This window comes from Astatotilapia calliptera, chromosome 13, assembly GCF_964374335.1.
Source record: "Astatotilapia calliptera chromosome 13, fAstCal68.1, whole genome shotgun sequence".
NCBI classification, from domain to species: Eukaryota; Metazoa; Chordata; class Actinopteri; order Cichliformes; family Cichlidae; genus Astatotilapia; species Astatotilapia calliptera.
The window spans coordinates 29975750-29995675 of record NC_137434.1 but is presented as its reverse complement, the minus strand read 5'-3'; the positions used below and the strand labels follow the sequence as shown (position 1 = coordinate 29995675).

The 19926-nt window shown below is 41.9% G+C and overlaps 2 protein-coding genes across 5 annotated transcripts in view; both read right to left on the bottom strand.

Moving 5' to 3' along the window:
- Positions 1 to 780: 780 nt before the first annotated feature.
- LOC113035491 (uncharacterized) lies at positions 781 to 9283 on the bottom strand. The gene is made up of 8 exons (XM_026191099.2): positions 9096 to 9283; positions 7088 to 7187; positions 6264 to 6362; positions 4843 to 5667; positions 2584 to 2721; positions 2356 to 2416; positions 1870 to 1994; positions 781 to 1035 (listed from the first exon to the last, which is right to left on the bottom strand). Exons 1-8 carry the CDS (start codon positions 9138 to 9140, stop codon positions 1007 to 1009), a joined length of 1422 nt encoding a protein of 473 aa, XP_026046884.1. The 5' UTR covers positions 9141 to 9283; the 3' UTR covers positions 781 to 1006.
- A 917-nt stretch (positions 9284 to 10200) lies between these two features.
- itsn1 (intersectin 1 (SH3 domain protein)) overlaps positions 10201 to 19926 on the bottom strand; it is a 49487-nt gene continuing 39761 nt past the window's right edge. For all 4 annotated transcript variants that reach the window (XM_026189070.2, XM_026189071.2, XM_026189072.2 and 1 more), the window contains 15 exons: positions 18362 to 18483; positions 17234 to 17340; positions 16951 to 17052; positions 16772 to 16853; positions 16356 to 16454; positions 16178 to 16261; positions 15439 to 15522; positions 15029 to 15160; positions 14809 to 14889; positions 14576 to 14697; positions 14288 to 14370; positions 14121 to 14204; positions 13970 to 14034; positions 13643 to 13751; positions 10201 to 13530 (listed from right to left, as the gene is read on the bottom strand). In XM_026189070.2, coding sequence (XP_026044855.2) covers positions 13382 to 13530; positions 13643 to 13751; positions 13970 to 14034; positions 14121 to 14204; positions 14288 to 14370; positions 14576 to 14697; positions 14809 to 14889; positions 15029 to 15160; positions 15439 to 15522; positions 16178 to 16261; positions 16356 to 16454; positions 16772 to 16853; positions 16951 to 17052; positions 17234 to 17340; positions 18362 to 18483 — 1505 coding nt within the window. In that variant the 3' untranslated portion in view covers positions 10201 to 13381. The remainder of the gene's footprint in view (positions 13531 to 13642; positions 13752 to 13969; positions 14035 to 14120; positions 14205 to 14287; positions 14371 to 14575; positions 14698 to 14808; positions 14890 to 15028; positions 15161 to 15438; positions 15523 to 16177; positions 16262 to 16355; positions 16455 to 16771; positions 16854 to 16950; positions 17053 to 17233; positions 17341 to 18361; positions 18484 to 19926) is intronic.

Below are 19926 nucleotides of genomic sequence, written 5' to 3'. Positions count from 1 at the left end.
TGTTGATATCAAAGTCCTTCGTGTGTTGACCTAGGCAACCGAACGGTCGCGCGCAGCAAGGACAAAATTTACACACATACACGCACGCGCGCTCGCCGTAATTCTACACAGGCATTCTGTGTGACCGCCTAACGACTGACGTCAACACCACTAGCGCATCCCCGTCAGCACAGCTGGATTTGAATGAATGAGCTCTTATTTTTTCTATTTAGTTCTATTTAATTCTATTCTGTATACAGCCGAATTATTGTGGATAACATTTTACATTAACTTATTATTCAGATGCAGGGTAAAATAAATGATTAACACGTAAATGGCCAAAGCAAGAGCAAAATTTAGGATTTGGATTTTTTTTAGGATGTAGTTTGGTGCTGTGTTCCTTTTTTTTGGCGTTTTATGACTCACACCATCTCTATGACAGAGTCGTGACTGAGGGATGGTGGGTGGGGGCTGGGGGTTTGAAGTGACAAGTGCTGCTTCTGTCACCACATGCCAAAACTGAGAGAGGCAACACAGAAAAAGATAGCTCACATATGCAGAGAATACAGAGAAATGTGAGGGTGTAAGGTGCAGAAACAGAGAGGTATATGGAAGATAAATGGAGCCAAATGAGAGCGATGTGGCTGACAGCTCCATCTGCTGTTCAATGAGGCATTGTGTGTTATACTTTAATTGCGTCTCTCTCTCTCTCACACACACACACACACACACACACACACACACACACACACACACACACACACACACACACACACAAATGCTGCTGAACATTTAAAAAAATGCTTTTTTTGTGTTTTAATCTAATAAATTTCAGTACTGGACATCACACAGAAAACAAACACCCACAAGTAACACGTTCCCCACATTTTAGCCAGAGAACCACACCGTTAGATTTCAATGCATATGCTTCCTCTTTTTTCTTCCTTGGAATAAAGATGAATTGAGGAGTTAATGGAGAGGGAGAGGTTGAGGAAGAGTGTAGAGAGTTGGAGGCACCATTTACAGATCATTTGGACTCCTGGTCCAATTTGGGATCTAGAGAGAAAACAGCAGAAGTGTGTTAATTTCTTTTAATTATCTTGTAACATTTTTGTCATGTTACTGCCCATCATTAGCAGTGCTACAGAACAGCAGCATCATAAGATTCCAAAGAGAATCATCTCCACAGGGAGATATTCTGAGCATTTCTATACATTTTAAACAGCTTTTTAAAAAAAGTTTTCCTCTTGTATTCCTACTATAAATCAAAGGGAGGTTTCTTCCTGTTAAAAGGGATTTTTTACTTTCCACTGTCACCAACTTCTTGCTCATTGTAGTGTCTCCACCTTACAATAAAGAACATTTTGAGGTGACTGTTGTTGCAATTTGGCACGATGTGAATAAAACTGAACTGAAATTCTCCCCTTTTGGGTGGATGTTTCTGTTTTTCCCCATCATACTTCTAGCTGCTGCTGTGATTAGGTATCCACCAATGCGATATTTGGAATTAAGGATCTCAATCAGATTTATGTGACAACACGCTGTATTTTACAACCTGCAGCTTATCCATCTAGCAGTCTAAGTAGAGACACTCAGACCTCCCTGTACCCAGCCACCACCCGCAGATCTTCTGGGGGATATGAATGCAGTATGTCTTGGTCCTGTCCCAGGGTCTCTCCTCACTTTAATTTAAGCCAGATCCCCAAATCATGCAGTACAGCTCCAATTTTTTCCCATTCATGAATCTATTTTATGAGGGCAATTTGCCACCTGAAAAGGTTGGAACAGAGCAGCGTTATACTTTATACACAGTCCAGGTGGATTTCTCATACACTCCACAATGCCATGTCACTGAGCATTCCCCATCACTCCCTTCATCATCACTCTCACCATTGAAGGTGAACTGAGGGAAGCTGCTGAGGTCTCCTCCTCCATAGACTCTCTGGAGCTTAGCCGTCTCCTCTGACAGGTTTTTTTGGTAATCTGGCTCCGCCTCCAGGAATCCTGCATTCGACCTTAAAGAGTGAGATGACAAATCAGCTGATGTCTCTTTACACGGCTTGCTTCCAGTTAAAGAGTTTCACTCATACAGTTTGAGGAAAGGAATACTCAAAGTTAAATAAGAATACATGTAGCATGGAACAAACAGTAGGAATAAACAGTCCACATGTGGCCAATACCTGGCAGACACTTAGAGAAAATGTAATTACGGTTGATTTTCTGATAATGGGATTCAGACAGATAATTATATCTGGTAGTGTGGATAATGCTTCTGAGGAAATGTACAATAATTAATGTGTTGGTTATTCTAGCTGTAATGTAGACTCTCTAAATGTTTTTCCTATTAAATTCAACTGTAACTCTTTATCTCTCTACCTGTGCATGTTAGTGTATTCTCTGATCTTCTCCAGGAAGAGTCTCTGCACAGGATCCAAATCTGAAAACACACATTAAAACAACATTTTCTGACTCCCAGCTGATACTGGTCATTGGAAAATACAGCATGATCAAAGTGAGACAACAAAACACAGACACCATTAGGACAGAAAATGTACTTTAATGTAGACAAACCACCTTATAGCTGTATATGTCTGTGCTCTTTACCTGTGTGTGTCCCTGTATCTTCTTTATCTCCTGTGGCTCCTTCCTCTTCTTGTACCAGCAGCTCCTCTTTCAGAGGAAGAGGAGGAGCTGGAGGATGATCTGACTCTGCAGCCACGTTATCAACAGAAGCTGTTACAACTGAAGAAACAGGACAGTGTAAAGTACGTAGGTCCAGAGCTTTAGTTGACACATTCCTTGGAATTTTATAGAAAAACTGAAAACCCTTCCTGCCTTTTATCTGCTTTTGTCAAAGTTTGAATGAAGGTCTTCATCACAGAGTTTATATTTCAGTGTTTTCAACTACGTTTAACCCCACAACATCCATCAGCCCCCATACAGGAGTATTACGAATGAATTATATGGTCTTTGTATACAAACCTTAGTCATCATCATACATACAGCAGTATAAGCACTGTGCCCTTAAGCTTCATAACACTACATACAAAGCAAAAAGGGAGTTTCTTGAAATATGTGTTCCCAGTTGGAGAACATAATAGTTGAGTCGTTGTTACCACTGACATGATGCTGGTGAGAAGTCAGTCCCAACAAGTCTTCTGAAATCCAACCACATTTCAGTTGGCTTGTAAACTGAGTGTGAGGCTTCACTTAAATAGAAAATAATGGTGGAGATAATGTCATCTTATAAGGTGGGTTGGCATCAAGTACATTTAATTTCATTGATTTCATTATTAACCTCTAAAAAGAGCCTACTCTGTCACCAGAGGTAACCACTTTATATCACGATCCTGGGTCTCATGGCCCAGCGTTTTGGAGTTTTAGTTTATGTTCATATTTAAGCCCTTTAGGTTTTCTAAGTTTTTATCATGCCTAGGTTGTTATAGTTCTTTGTTATTAGATTCCCCTTGTGTCCTCCAACCCCTGTTAAGTCTCCCTTGCCCTTCATGTGTTTCATGTCTGTGTCTTACATTGTCTAGTTCAGGTTGTCATGTCTGCGTCTTATGTTTCCTGTTTTATTTTGAAGAGGTCTTGTGTTTCTATGTTCACTGTATTTAGTTTTACTCTTTCCCTGTGAGTTCATTATGTTCATGTGGGTTGTGCTGTTTTGATCTTTATAGTTATTATTTCCCTAGGTTTCAGTTATGGTTATCATCGGCTTAGTTCTTGTAATATGGCTTCACTGTGTTCCATGTTGTGTCTACTGTGCCTTTCTGTACCATGTTTCAGGTTCCTATGTTCTGTCTCCCCAGTTGCTGTTACGTTTACATGTTTAGAGTTCAGTCAGTGTGTTTCCTGTTTTACTTTGAAGGTCCGTGTCTCATGTCAGTGTTTCTAGTTTGGCTTCCCTTGTCTTGTCCAGCCTGATTACTCCCAGCTGTGCTCTCTTCCTGTGTCTCATTCCCTCGTTATCCCTCAGTGTATTTAAGCCCTGTGTTTCTCTTTGACAGTGTCATAGTCTCCCTCATAGCTGTGTTTCCCTGTGTGTCAGTTTATCCATGTCTTAGTTTAGTTTAGTTTAGTTTTTCCATGTCATTCTGCAATAAAGCAGCTTTTTGAGTTTAATTTTGTTGTCGTGAGTTTTGCGTTTGGGTCCTTCTCCTGCCTGCACACAGCCGAAACATGACACTTTATGTAATAACAACCATTTGTCCTGTTTTTCCAGCTAATAAATATTAAGCATTTAATTATTTCCTATACTGAAGACAAATGACAATTTACAGTTTAATTTTTACTTATTTTAAATGAATATGTAAGTTGAATGTTTGGAAATGTTATCTAGTGTTATTCATCTTCACACATTTGTGGTGTACCGCACGGATTAATTTTGGATCCCATTGTATTTATTTATTTATTTATTTATTTTCTCCACATTAGATCCATGGCTAAAGTCAAACCCAAGCTCTGAAACTTTAACCTGTAAGAAGTACTGCTGTCAGCGTTAATCTCGTTAAAATGACGTTAACGCCATAACTCCATTAACACGGCAAATCTCTCTTAGCGAGTAAATGCGGCTCGCCCCGTGCGTGGGGTTGCACGGCGCTAACGCGTTAACGAGCCTACAGCGCTAACGCGTTGATGCTGTGCAGCCCCGCGCACGGGGCGATCCGCATTTACTCGCTAACAGAGATTTGCCCCGTTAACGCGTGCTGTGTGTGTTCAAACTGGATTTCAGTTAAACTAATGTGACTCTCCTGGATCTAGCTCTTGGTAAGAAAACCAACTAACGTACCAAATATCAGTTTGCCTTTAAGAAGCTGTTTCTTCTACCATCGCTTCACCGCTCACAGGAGTTTAACTTACCATCCGGACTGCCTGCTGTTACAGCCTCCTCAATAATCGGGCTCTCTCGTGCACCCTCTACGCTAGCAGGAACAGTAAAGAGCAGCTTCTCCATCAGTGCATCAGTCTGCACATCTTCAGGCAGAGAAACGACTTCAGGCAGAGATAGAGGGTCAGCGTGTGTAGCCTCAGTCATCTCTTTGGTAGTGGTTTCCTCCTCTACCTCCATCTTCTTCTCTACAGCAAGAACTGCAGCTTCTTTCTCCAGATAAGTCGAGGTTTCACTCAGAGATTCGCTTTCCAGAGTTCCCAAAGACACCTCAACTTCAGCCAAGGTCACAGACTCAAGAGACATGGCCTCCAAAACATTTCCTTCGGGCTCCGCTGCCCCTTTTACTTTGTTCTGATTGATCACCCCATCGTTTAGTCTCAGTTCCTGGTCAGTGTCAGACGACTGTATCGGTCCTTGCTCAGATCCAATCACAGCTTCAGGGACTGCTGATGTTTCAGCTTCCAGTGTATCCGCAGCTTCAGGGATGGAATCTAGTGTTAAATTGTCCACCTCTGTTGCACCTTCAGAAACAGAAACATCTTCTATTGGCATCTTCACTTCCAACTCTTTTGCTAGCTCCTCAGCTCCCTTCTGGAGCGAGTCACATGTTTCTTGCAGAGCGTCAGCTTCAAGACTCCCCACATCAGCCTTCACTTCTGCTAAAGTTGACTCAGGTATCATGGCTTCTGCTTTGCTGGCTTTCTCCTCTTCTTTCTCCAAAGAGTCTCTGTTAGCTGCTTCATGTGGATCCTGGGCTGAGCTGGTATTTATCATGGCGGCAGCTTTGGAAAGCTCTGCAAGAAAAAAGGTCTTTAACCAGAGTGAAACCTTCTCACCTTTCCTGGGTTTTTGTTAATTATTGTGTAGAAATAATGGATTTCTTTTAGGTGATTCAGTAGCAAGCAAGCAGGAATTTGTCACTACCTTTATCATACTCCATATACTACTCTGACAGGTTTATGCATACAGCCAAAAATTTTATAAACATACAAGAAAGAAGAAACGTTTTTGTTTTTGCACGCAGTCATTACTGCCAAATTTAGACCCTTTACTGTTAGCGTCCGCTATGCTATATGAGCTCTCCTGCCATGATAAACAGAGCGTAACACAGATCTGAATACATCAGCTGGTTTCACTGATACCCACTTCAGCTTTTTGAATCAGATTGTACTAATCTTAAGATGATGACTGTTCCATTAGCCCTCCTAAAACTCCCAGTTCTGTTTTTAATGGATACATTTTGGTTTCCTAACCAAGCAGCAGCACAAAAAAGCTGTTTGTAGAAACATTTTACTCATATATTTACAGTGAATTAATTACACCACTATTACACCACTAAGTCGTGTCTACCAACTGTTACCCTGACTAAGCACATCCTGAATGTACTGACCTTCACCAACAGCAGGGGGCGCTGTGGCTGGCCTCCTTTCAGAGAAGAATTTGTCCAGACCTTTATCAGCTTCTTCTGCAGGCTGGGCCTTGGCTTTCTCTGTCAGCAGAGAGAAGACTGTGAGCAGTTTCTATTCCGTGGGGTAAATAATCTTCTTCATATTTTATCAAAGCAGGAGCTGAGATAACAGATACAGTTATGTTATTAGATTTTAACAAGTTTCTAGCACATAGCAGTACTTTTTGTTAGTGTTATGGACACATCAGACCACAGCACCATTTTGATTTTTAGAAGTAACCTTCGCCCACCATAAACACCTGCTTCTTATACAGACACACGTTTATGTTGTGGTTTAATTAAACCTAGTTATTCTTTGCAGATGAATACCATCAAAAGAATGTGTCCTGTCATGCATTCTTAACAGGCCACTCAGCACGCATTAGCAGAATGCAAAATCGTCTTCCCTGTCAGGGAAACTAAAACTGGAGACTGGAAGGCTGGAGTACATGAGAGCTGTTTTACTTTTGTTTAGAGGATTTTTATACTGCAGTTGCATGAAATGTGGAACTTTTGACTGGAAACAGATGTAATTGTTTTAAGCTATCGCACTCATTCCTATTCACTGAGGACTATCTTTAGTTGCAGGCAATTTCTGCACAACAGGAAGTGTAATAACCCCCAAAATCAACTCCTATACCCTTCGTCTGCTGCGACCTTTGCTGCATACTGTACTTTTCTTTGTGTGTCTCTCTCTGTGACCTTGTTTCCAGCCTCTGTCTAGACTGCCAAAAGAAGACAAAAGGAGAGGACGTGTGTTTTCTTACTGATGTGTGTTCTGCGTGGCGGGTCTCTGTCTGATGGTTTGGAGCTGAACCGAGCAGCCTGTGGCGTCCACATCACTCTACAAAACTCCCCGTGGATCCGCTGAACATGCACACATACAGAACCACACATAAATCATGAATGCTCACATTTCATTGTAAAACTGTCATTTTTTTTAATGTCATTTACTTTCAAATTAACAACGAAAATAGAGTAAACCCCAACACTCATATGACCCCCTATAAGCAGATGCTTTGGCAACAGTGGGAAGGAAAAACTGCCTTTTAGCAGGAAGAAGCCGCCAGCTGAAGGGAGGGGCATCCATCTGCTGTGAATGGTTTTCAAGACCGTGCCTAAAAAGGGCCTGTGAGGTGGGACTAGAGTATTTTATTCTTACAATGGGCGTTATGTGTTGTAATAGTACTCAGTACACGAGAGAAAATGCTTATATTGCATAAACTGAAACTTATCTCGCTCTGCTTCTGAAACAATCTTTGCCTGTTGTTCATAAATATAATATAAAAATAAGAGAAAAACACCATCACAATTTTTTTTGATATAATATTAACAGAATCTTATGGAAGCCCGTTTCCACCACAAAAACAAAGGATCCATGACTCGAAATTTTTAGTTATTTTCTCGAAATAAAGTTAAATGGAAGTGTTTTCCCCCATTCATCTGATTTGGGATTAATAGGCGATTAATAGCCATAGTACCCGATATTTAGCCTCAAAATTTTGAAAAACCTTAAGCTTAAGAAGCATTTTACACAATAATAATTTAAAAAACATCTCTCAAAAAGTTTGAGAGTAGCAGTAACATCTAAAACAGCCCATCTTCATGCCCTCTTGCTACATGGGGTCACCAATTGTTTGATTTGGCAGTTTTATGTCGGGTGCCCTTCCTGACATAAGCCCAAAGAGGATTTGTGCTCTGCCTTCATCCTTTGAGATTTTTTTTTATTATTATTTTTGTTAAAGAAACCAAATAAGAGTAGGGATACAAAATTGTGCATATTCCCTTGGATTTTTTCATTTAAATGTCAGATGGTCAGGTCAGACGTATTTGGTGGACTGACTTGGAATTACGTCACACTCTCATTTCCAGGATGGCCTTGGAAAAGACAAACATAAAAAATGGAAAGGGATAAAAGAAAGAAAAAAAAAAAGAACCTGAATAGTAGCACAGGTCTGAGAACATTTTACACGCCCACTGGTAAAACACTGCCCCCTGGTGGTAACAGTGTATTTTACAAACAGTAGCCAGAAGAACTTTAATTAAATTCAAATTTCCACCTTACAGTGCACATGACGAGATTTCATTGTATTTGCTACAGTAGTGGAAATAATAAGCAGTATTTTAAACAAAATCTCAAAAACATGAGTGGTAAAAAGTCTAATTGTATATACAACTAAGTGCAGATAAATATGTTGCAAATGCCTGCGCCTACTTTTTATTGCACATTACAAACATTTAGCAGCTTTAAAGTCTGGGTTATTTAATATGCAGATATTAAACTACTTGCATAAATGATCTCCAGCTTATGAAACAATAACCATGATCCAATTTGACTGGTTAACTTGTGTAAAATGATTAGTCTAAATACTTGCAGTTATTTAGTATAAAACCACGCTTAGACTCCGTGACTGAGCGCCACTGCCATCTTTATTAGAGCACAGCGTTACTCATGAGCCTGAAAACCAGAGCCCAGTTAATCTAAACTGGACTCATTTACAATAAAATGATTCGGTTTCATGTGGGGCCTCTCAATATCAGTCCCTAGAGCTCTCTCAGTGATGATCTGAGGATTAGGATGTTACAGAGTTTCAGGGAATAAAACTAAAACTTGTTATCAGTGTGTGTGTGTGTGTGTGTGTGTGTGTGTGTGTGTGTGTGTGTGTGTGTGCGTGTGCATGCCAGGCTGTTAATCAGCTGTAAAGTAATGAGAAGCTGCAGACACAAACTCGTTCTATCAGCTACAGAATAAATGTAAAAATAAAGTATACCTACTCTGACACTCAGTCCTGTTGCAGCTCTGAATAGCGCAGCAGCCATGCTGGTTTAAATGAAATCTATCAGAAGTTTGGAGAAATATTCCCAGTGTGTGTTTGGGAAGTGATCCTGAGGGGTTTCCTCCCTCTCTGTGAAAGAACTGAATGTCCCGAGCCTCCCTCTCCTCCTGCGCCGCTGTTACCTGGGCCGGTTTAAATAAAGTTTTTTTCGGTGTGTTTTTGCTGACTGTCTCACGCGCTCAACTCAGTTGTCGTTCTGCCTGTTTTTTCCCCCCTTTTTTTCTAACAATGATTGCATAAAGAATTTGCTTATTTCCTGGTATTTTCAAAGTAAAAGCTGAAATAGTTCAAACACATCCAAACAAATGTTGCGGTCAGACGCAGATCGGTTGATGTGCTATTAGGTGCTTATGTTTGCTCGAATTAACCCCACCACCACTTCACTGCGATCAAATAATCTAGTATGATGTGCAAAATGTATTTGAAACCACTATAATTATTACACATTATAAACAATTATCAGGTATGTTACGAAGATTATTTTGCTTTCTTTTCAAAGTCACTGCTTTCTTTCTTTTTTTCTTTTGGTAAAAATAAATAAAAAAGAACATGTTAGAAATCTGAGTGCCTTTTACAAAGCCAGATCTGCATGCAGTGCCCGAACTAGGATGTTTTGAGAAGCATCATTGCTTTTCTACATACATTTTTACTTTAAACCTGCACAGACATTAGCTTTATTGAAGAACAATAATAAATAAAAGAGGGAGCCAACATGCCAAGAGTTTTGAATATCCTTCCAGAAGCCCAGAGAAAATTCCTGAAGACTGCTTACAGAAAGCTGCCTCAGAGAGTTCAGGCTGTCGGAGAATGAAGATCGTCACACCAGATATCGACTTTCAAGCTCGTGAGAACAGTTTTTGCCTCATATACTGTCTCTGTGCATGACTGCATCCGTGCCCCATTTTCCTAGTAAAACATTGAACAAATTAATGGTGGCTCAAGAATTTTGCACAGTCCTGTACATACATCTTTTAGTTACAGTCTATGATTGGATCATACAAGTAGTTAAATCCATAATGAAAACAGCAGCACAGGCAGTGCAGTTCTTGGTCCAACTGAAGTTTATTCTGAACACCGAAAGACAACAACGTACATCATCTTCTACAGTGATAATTAACAGCAGGCTGCCTTTATCGCTCATATATTAACTCTCAGATAACAGCAGTATTATACACAACCTGGAAGGTAGACAGTAAGGTTCAAACTGGATTGGGTTAGTTTCAGTACAGTGAGGAGAGGAGGAGGCGAGAGGGGTACTGAGCAGGACAGTACAGAGGGGTGTAAGACAGCTTTATCATCATTCATCATCATCATCATCAGCTTCAGTCTGGGGAAACACAAACATTCGTTCACACCTTCCTCCATAGTCAAGCTGCTGAAGCTGGCCGAGCCTCGCCGACTTCTGATTGGACAGTGGCTGGTCACTAAGGTAACTGTTGTCTTCGTGGTAATTTAGAACATTACTGTAACTTGGCACTAAATTAAAACACCTAACTAGATTTACTAACCGGCCGAGTGGCTCGCTAACTAACTTATCTACAATCTTACTAAGCAACCTAGCTAGGCGATGTTTCCGGCCTTGTCGGCGAACGCAGCCGCCGTTTTGAATAATCAGCTCGAGGAAACTTTAGGAGGAAGATCAGAGAAGTATTCATTTCAAAGTGTGCTTGAAATTGAAACATTGGGACAGTTTTTGAAAGAAGATATAGTTTGGACAATAAATTCAGTCCACAAATTACAGCTTCACAGTTATTGCCATTACTTTAAATATAAAGTTCTTATGCTGAACAAAAATGGTAGCAGTCTGTGCAGATCACTCTTTTCTTTTTACATTCTCTCCATTTAAGAAGAAAATCCAACGACTGCATCTGAAAATCACTCCTGACTTTCTTTTATTTGCTGGGATCCACCTTTGGGCTCAAGTACAGTTTGCTTATCTTCATTAAAATGTCTTTAAAATGATAAGACTTTAATAAAAACACATCCTTTGAGTGCCTCTTTTTATTAGACTTCCTGCTCTGATTACCCAAAACAGCTGCTGGGTGAAATTCAGGAGATTCGTGTCCTGCTCTGCTCCAAAATCTGCTTTTCAAAGTGCTGGGAGTGCCGACGCACAGTACCGTTGTTTCTACTCTGAGCTTTTCATAGGGTTAAACTGTGAAAATGGTCAAAATGCTATTCCTATAAAATACATCTGTGCCCTACGGAGCCTGCTCGAGGGCCCCAGTCCAGCGGCGGGCCCTCGAAATCCCTCAGGGTTTACCCTCCCTGCATAGTGACGGCCACTGTGACAGCTCAACACAGCAGCAACATAACATCAGAGTTCAGATGTGTGACAGAAATCGTCTAAATCTGCGACCCTCCCACACATACATAAAAACAAAAAAACAAAAACACCCTGAACAGTTAAGACATTCTTCTTTACAGTACCTCAGTTTAAATCAGCTTTCACGCCTGTTCCCTGTCTTATTATCAGCATTATTACCACAGACGCATGTGAAGGGGACATCTTGTCTGTAATGTATTTACACCAGTCATATATCAGGGTCTCTATATCTTCAGCTTATTTTGCATCGTTAGGATTTCTCATTTAACCTGTACATATTTAGCACTTTCTGAGATAACGTGGCGAGCGTTCAGTGAGCGTCCAAACAGAGCGAAATTATAAAAAATGTCCCCTCACATGAGCCGAAGCCCAAAGAGTTGATCATAAGACTCTGAGAGACTCTGTGTAAAAATGCATGGAGACTGAACCGTGCTTTTAGTTAGCCTGTCCATCTTTACACTCGTACCGTCATTCGCATCGGCCGTCTGCCTCACACACACGCACACACTCTCACAGACACACAAACACACTCTCTCACATAAAGGTCTGGGTTTGGTTGGACAAAGAAGGAGGGCTGGGATTGTCGCTGGAGTGTTTGTGAGACTGTCTGGATGAAGCAGAGGGAGAGGAGACAGTAAAGACCTGACTGATCTTCTCCAAGACTCGACTAAATACTGACGTGGACCGGTCCTGAAGGAGGGAGGGGGCACAAGCAGACTGGACTGGACTGGACCAGGTCTCGGATTTTCACTTCTCAGTGGTACCAACATGACTGAGAACCATTTGCAGACTAGAAAACCCGTTGAGATGCTTCTTTAAATGTCAGATCACAGGACAGACCTGCTGAAACGGTCCAATCTCTAACCACGGAAGCACCAGCACACCAGATTTAAGACGTGAACGTGTATGTGACATTTAAAAACTCCACACAAATTTAGATTTAGATGAATAAAATCTATAAATCTCATTTGGATGTTGAGCTCTTTATTTACCCTCTCCACTGAAATGAATAAGCCAGAAATGATAAGAATCTCATACCAACTTTTTATGATCCCAGTCCACTTCATCTCTATTTTTATATCAGTGTGTCACATATTTGGTGTGATTGCTGCAAAGCAAAAATCCCAGCATACTGTATATTATTATTAGTGGCTAAAAATGCATTAATATTTGTATTATTCACATATATTAATGCAATCTCAGTCAGATGAATGGGCGTAATGTTCATCTCGACTGAGGGAGGAAGTTCTTCTAAAAACCCTCTCTGTAATCTAACACCAAGCCCACTAGAGCTGATCCAGACTATAAGCAGAACATGGGATCATGTGTCTGCTCTATCTTTTGACTATGGAGGCCTCAGACTCACAGGAGCTCCGCCTGCTGCACAGAATCGAATGGAAATCTGATCAAGATGTTCTGACAGAAACAGAAACGCTGTGGAGAGTCTTCTTGCCGCACCCACGGTGTGTAAGCAGGTCGATAGGAGGCACAGACTGGAGGCGGTGATGTGTTTTCCAAGAGGCGTGCTCAGGATTGCCATGGTGACCCTAACTGCTGCTTATCTTTAATGTTTAGGAGCTGAAATGGAGTTACACACATTTTCAGCCACTTTGGCTTTTGTGTGTATGTGAAGGTCCTTTCTCCAGCTGGTAATTCATGAAGTTATTCCTTTTTGTTTTAAACTTGAAGATGTTTAGTAATGGCATCATTGTACCCTTAGCTAACTGATCCTTTCTCTCTGGATATAAAAAGCTCAGATGTACACGCGGAGAAATAAAGATTTGAGACCAGTCCAGTTGTCCAGTCCAGTCTAATCCATCTAAGCTGTCCAGTCCAAACCATCATCTCCTACAGGTCCTTTTTGGGCCAGTCCAGTCCGCCGTGGCCCCGTCCAGGTTTCACGGTTCTTCAAACAGCTGAAGGTCGAGCCTAACGACGATCTCTCCCGTAGGAACCTCGTGGAGCAGCAGCCTCTTTGTGATTGGTCCTTTAGAGCCCTGGTCCTTCTTTATTTCCGCTAACCGGATTTCTGTCCTGCCCAAGAAGTCTGGAGGCAAAGAGGATGATAAACAGACAGAAAACAAAACCACTCATACTTCCTGAAAAGGACAGGGAACGTGAAATGAAGGGATTTAAATCAGCGTGCGACTATCACTGACCATCAGGCGAGAACTGGTCTCGTTCAAACACAGTGATACAGAGGACGTCCTGTTCCAGGTCCTTAATAAAAAACTGACAGTTGGAATTCCACTTTGGATTCAAAGTGTCCTGAAAAAGAGAGAAAACAGCAAAACGATGGTGTGAAATATAAATTATAGCAGACATATTTGTGTCCCTGCAGCAGTGAACCAGCACTGCAGTGGTGTACTGTAGCTGTGACTGAGCTGTCAATCGTTATGAATTAATACATTTTATTATGAAAAAGTCAATGAATCTGAAATATGGAATAATAATGAACGCCTGCCTGTAGACCTGTAATGTTTTACCTGTAATGTTTTTGTGATATGGCACTGGGAGCCCATGGTCACCTCGCAGTACGGGTTGCTTTTTCCTGGAAGAACAGAACTTATGTATAACCAATAACTGAAATCAACGTTTTTCCTTTTCCAAATTTAGTTAAAAGGAGTTCACACGTACCGTGGGAGCGACAGGGTTTGAGCTCAATTCCCTCCACAATGTTGACCATCAGTCTCCCGATACCTGTAGCCCTCTGGGAACGTACTGAGGCACAGAGACATGGAGGAGTCAGAGGACATTTCTGATCATGGTCAATCTGAGGATGTTTATTTCAGTGGGACAGGTACCTAGATACGCTTTCTCCCGCTTCTTCTTCTCCGTCTCTATGAACAGCTCTGAAGCTGCCTTGATTTTCTGAACCCACGCCGTCCTGAATAAACACACACACACATTTAGAGACTAGCAATGATACACACAGCTGAAGACACTGCTAACTTGTGAGGCAGTCATGTTATTACTCACAGACCTAAACTTAAAGCGAATCCACTAATCCTAGATTAAGAGTGACTTTCAGGTTTGAGAGTATGACTGCAGGCATTTCCTGTTCGCTCAGTCTGGACCGTGAAGCGTCTCACCTTTCGTTGATGCTCTCGGCTCGCAGCGTGTAAACTCGGTCTATGTGGGAGATGTGGAACAGAGGCTCGTCTCCCGACGGGTCTGTCGGCAGCTTCACCAACACCTCATTTAGGAAGATTGGCTGAGAGTGAACACAAACCTTAGTTAGGACATATTTATCCAGCTCACACTACATAACCCAGGGCAGGTTTAACAGCGAGTCTCTCTGGAGAAAGAGATTGTGTAGTCTCACCGTCTTGTACATGCGGTACTGCAGGTGCGTCTTTGCAGAGAAGACTTTGTCCGAGCCTGACGAGCCCAGAGGTTTGGTCACCTGTGAGGGTCATTTTTTAAATTGAGTAGAAAGATGCTACGTCAGTACCAGCCCAGCCACATTCAGACATGTACAACATAAAAGATGGATTTAAGGCAAGAAACTAAACATGTAAACTGTACAGAGGTGCAGGACTCACCTGTGTGAGCAGCAGGAAGTCGTTGAACAGGAAGCCGTAGAGCTCTTTGCTGCTTTTGGCTTTGAACAGCTTCCCGCTGTGGAGGAACTTCCTGGGACCCAGACAGTTGGTGACTGAGTTAAACACCAGTTGCTGAGGGATACACAGGCAGATATTACTGCTATTATTTCCTAATTAACCCACTTTCAAGTAAAGATTCAACACTTAAACTGTGGGCCTTCTGACGGGCTTGGAAAGACGCAGGATGTTTATCATCCTTCAGAGGACTGAGCTATGATTTCAGAGTTAATAGAAAGCATTTTATGAATATAAAAGTTAAACAGGAGTTTATCAAACTGTCGTCTGCTGATCGAATACAAATAAATTTACGTTGCCTTGTTTTCAGAGGGCATCAGGAGGATAAGATGTACCTCTGACAGGCCCTCACACTGAACGTGAGCCTGAATCCACTCCAAGCGATCCGAGTTCTCCTTCTCCCTGACGCCCTCGTTCACCTGAAAAACCCACAAAAACACATCGAGTGAAGTCCCATCCAGCTCCAGGATCAGAGCCAAAGTTTACCTGAGCCGGAGGAAGACAATCTGAGTCTCTCACACCATACTTAATGCTAATTCAGGAATAAACAACATTTGAAACCAGGGTAAGACGTTATTTTTGACCTTGTTGGGAAAACCTGTGGACCTCTCTAGGATCAGTTTCTTTTTCCATCCAGTCTTTGACTTCAGCAAAGCTATAAAAAATGGTTTCAAACCCAGAGAGACGGGTTTAAGCCAAACATGAAACATTTTCATTTAATGCGTGCGTCTCCTGCACTTACGAAGTTATAAAGGCTGAAAAAACCCCCACACAATTTCAACCTGCCCCGTGCACTTTGAGAGCCTGAAACTCTGATAGTAGTTAAAGTAGGAATATAAGATTTTGCAGTGTGAGAGTTTCTGGTCGATGTTTCATCAAATGAACCTTTGGATCAATTATTCTAATCTGTGGGATTTCACCAGTGGATGTCAGGATGATACTCATGGATATGCATGCAGGCATCTGCTTTATGTTACCTACTGAACTATAACGCAGGTGTGAAGCTTTATTTCTAGACTAACACATTTGAGGCTTTCACTGCAGTGTGGACATCGTCCCGTGTTGGGTTCTCACCTGCGAGCACAGCTCCTCTGCTTTCTCCAGAGCTGCTTTCAGGTGGCTGTGATCTGGATGAGACTCTGGAGTATTTTCTAAAATCTAAAAACAAAAAACAGATCAACTAGAAAGCAAAACACTGAGAAAACAGACTGAATATGAGGGAGTGTGATGTGTGTGTGGATACTGTGCGTACGTTTTTGATAATGAGAGGGTAGCGCGTGACTCTCTGCATAGGTTTGAGCAGGAAGCTGGACAGAGGCATTCCCTTACACCGGGGATCCATGGCTAACCTCTGACACACAGAGAGTGAGGGAGTTGGAGAAAATCAGATCTTTATTCTGCAATTATTCATCCACACTTTCCCACATTTATAGTGTCCATTAAAATTACCCGCACAACAATCGGACGAAAAAAGAAAACAGGAAGACCAAAGGTATGTTTGAGTTGCCAGTTTTCTTAGTAAGGTTTCAAACTGAGGGAAGCGTCTGTGTGAACCATGACAGGACCGTGCATGAGTAAATAAAACCCCACTATAAAAAGCATCCAGGTGATTTTCCTTTGGGACGAGGGGCTAAAACCTTGCCCACAGTTCACTCTACAGCGCTGTACCTTGAGGAAGTCTTTGATCTCGGGGTTGTCGTCGGTTTTCTGTTGGATGAGCGTGGCTCCGTTCAGCTGACACGAACAAAACCTGAACACGAGAACACGTTAAGAGTCATACAAGACACGAAACTGAGGGGATGATCCCCCTGCAGGCCGACTCAGGACTGAGAGATGGCAGACAGCACCTGATGTACGGCTGCATGTGAGGAAGCTGGTTGGTCAGGATGTCACCAATCATCTTCACAGGCATCCGATCGCCCGACATCTTCTTCCTCACTCTCAGAGCCCTGCAGAGGAAAAGTTTCACCGTCACAGATACAAACACACTGCAGCGACTGTCTGACAGGAGGAAATAGAACAAGGTGAGCTTTGCAAGTCAAACGTGCACCAGATGCAAATGTCTCTGTGTCGAGTAAGTGCATGCGCAGTGTCTGTGTGTGTGTCTGTTTCACAGCTTGGTGTGTTTACTTCAGCAGTTTGATGTTGCACATGATGAGCTCCTTCCAGTTCACGAAGATCATGGCGACCTCCTTCTCTGTCAGCAGCTCGCACTCCAGCAGAGGTTTGTGGAAAATCTGCGCGCAGACACACACACACACACACACACACACACACACACACACACACACACACACACACACGATTGTGTGATTTTACCAAGGGAATCGATCATTTCCTGCTTGTACTCGTCCTCGAATATTCAGATCAAATAAAATATTAAAGACAAAAAATTTTCAGAGAGTGATGAAACTCACTGAACAGAGAAACTGTAATGTGCACAGAATAACTCAGATAAACTCTCAAACTTTTTATGATCTGTTTGATAAATGATCTTTCTCATTAAATGAGGAAAACATTGTGCTAAAACTCAAAGGAGTTTTTTATAAACCCATGCCTTTAATTTGGGTTTATGTCTTCATCTTTGGCTCGGACGATCAGGACGATTCTTTTTTTATTTTTATTACTGGTGCTGTCTACTTCCTGTTAAAAGAGTTTGTATTTGGCTCATGGGCAAAAAACGAGTGATCGATGAAAGATAAAAAGCCAAAACAATAAAATAAAACGAGACTTTCTGGAGAGATCACAGCGAGTTGTTGTTACTGCTGGATGTTAAAGCTAAAAACCTTTTTAGTATTTTATCTCTCTTTAAACCCACAGTCTGAGTGTTCTGCGTTTGCCTTTCTGTCACTTTAACTTTGTTTTTAGAGGTGTTCAAATAAAGCTTTTGATTAAATTTGTAACAAGCCTAACGCTTCAATGTGTTCTCCTCCATTTAATTCAGGATTTATTGTTGTTAATTTACTTTTATTGACTTTTTTGTTGTTGTTTGTCAACAATTGCACATATGCCTGAAATAAAAGTCATTGTTATTACTGAGAAAAGCCAGAGAATTATATCCTGAGCACATGCTGTGTTACATAAAATCACTCCTTGTGCAGGCCTCCTAATGTTCCAGCTGTGTGCCACGTCTCTCTGATATGTGCATCCTTCCGCCCATGCTCCTCTCATGTCCAGATACACTTTACAAACTGAGACATGCTTGGAAATTGATACCCAGATAAAGTCAGGAGGATGGAGGAGACCCCGTGTGTTTACCTCCGTGACGAGCTGCAGGTCGTTGACGTAGTTCTCCTCGGTGACGATCAGCTCGTGGATGTACCCCTGCCTCTTCCTCTCCATGGGGCTCAGCATATCCAGCAGATGCAGGTCAGCGCACCCTGAAAACGCAGCATCACACACGCACAGACACACACACACACCAGCAGTCAGTCAAACATCCTCAAATGTGGAAGGAGCAAACATAGAAAACCTGTCGAGCTGCAACAGCACATACATACCTGAGATCAACTCAAAGGCATTTGCAGTAACAGACCTGAGGGAGTCAGTGTGTGTAACCATGGGCTGCTTTTTGAGACCATTTATATCAAATTATGGTAATTTGACAGCACTCATTTCTAATCTTAGAGTTTTGATATAGTTTTCACAACGTTAAACGACAGTGTTGTTGGGTTTTTTTTAAACTATGTAGTCCAAATTTGTGCTTTTGCCACTGTTGGCCACTAGAGGGCAAACAAAGTACACAAGAAGCCAGGAGACAGCCTTATAACTCTGATTAGCTGCAGAGTTGGTGGCACGAGAAGCTCAAACTGTTGGTTTTAAGACAGAGGATGAAGGGACAGCAGAGAGGATTTATTTTGAAAATCTCAAACTTTAAGGGTTAAAAGTTAAAAATTGATGGTGGGTGTAGCTCGGGAGGCAGAACAGTTCATCTGCTAATCAGATCGATCCCTAGCTGCTCCAGCCAGCATGCCAAAGTGTCCTTGGGGCAAGATACTGAACCCCAAGTTACTCTCCGATGGACCCATCAGAGTGTGAATATGTGTGAATGCTAGACAGAAAGCTTGTATGGATGGGTAAGCGAGGCACTTTTGAGTGCTTGAGTAGAAAAGCGCTCAATGAGTCCGTTACATTTATTGTTTCCAGGCACGCTGTTAACTTTAAATATGTTCAGCTTTAAAGGATCAGGTCTGATAATCTAAGCCAGGGGTGTCCAACTCCAGGGCTCAAGGGCCGGTGGCCTGCAGGTTTTAGATCTCACCCTGGGTCAGCCATGATGAGTTCATTACCAGGCCTCTGGAGAACTTAGTCATTTAAATCAGATGTATGAAGGGCACATCTAAAACCTGCAGGACACCGGCCCTTGAGCCCTGGAGTTGGACACCCCTTAATCTAAGCTCTACTCGTGAATGTGTGTGATGTCATAAAGAGGGGATACCCCATTGTGGTCATCTTGGGGACATGGCTGGAGTTTGAGCACAGAAGCCCCGCCAACCTGCTTTTCAAACCATATTTGCGAGGGGCAGCCAATCAGAGGAAATGAGTTAAAATTCAGCTTTTGTTGTTTTGGTTAATGCACGGTGAAAATTGTGGATTTGGAGGTTCTGGAGTGAGCAATAGCAGAAAATGGATGAATTATGGGCTCCACCAAAGCCCAGTGGAAGACAAATTAGCATTAGCATTATTCCAGAGTGTAAATCATGGGGTTGGAAACCTTTAAGATACAGGAACAACAAAGCCAAGGGAATGAAATGAAATATTTGTATTATTAAAAGACAGGTGTTACTCGCTGTGTGTGTGTTTGTGTGTGTGAGAAAGAATGA

Bases quoted from the DNA above. Each gene is read 5' to 3' on its own strand.
- LOC113035491 (XM_026191099.2), bottom strand. From the start codon at position 9,140: ATGGCTGCTGCGCTATTCAGAGCTGCAACAGGACTGAGTGTCAGA. The intron at 7,188-9,095 runs GTAGGTATACTT...GTGCATGTTCAG, and splicing joins CAACAGGACTGAGTGTCAGA to CGGATCCACGGGGAGTTTTG. The intron at 2,417-2,583 runs GTAAAGAGCACA...GTGTGTTTTCAG, and splicing joins AGATACAGGGACACACACAG to ATTTGGATCCTGTGCAGAGA.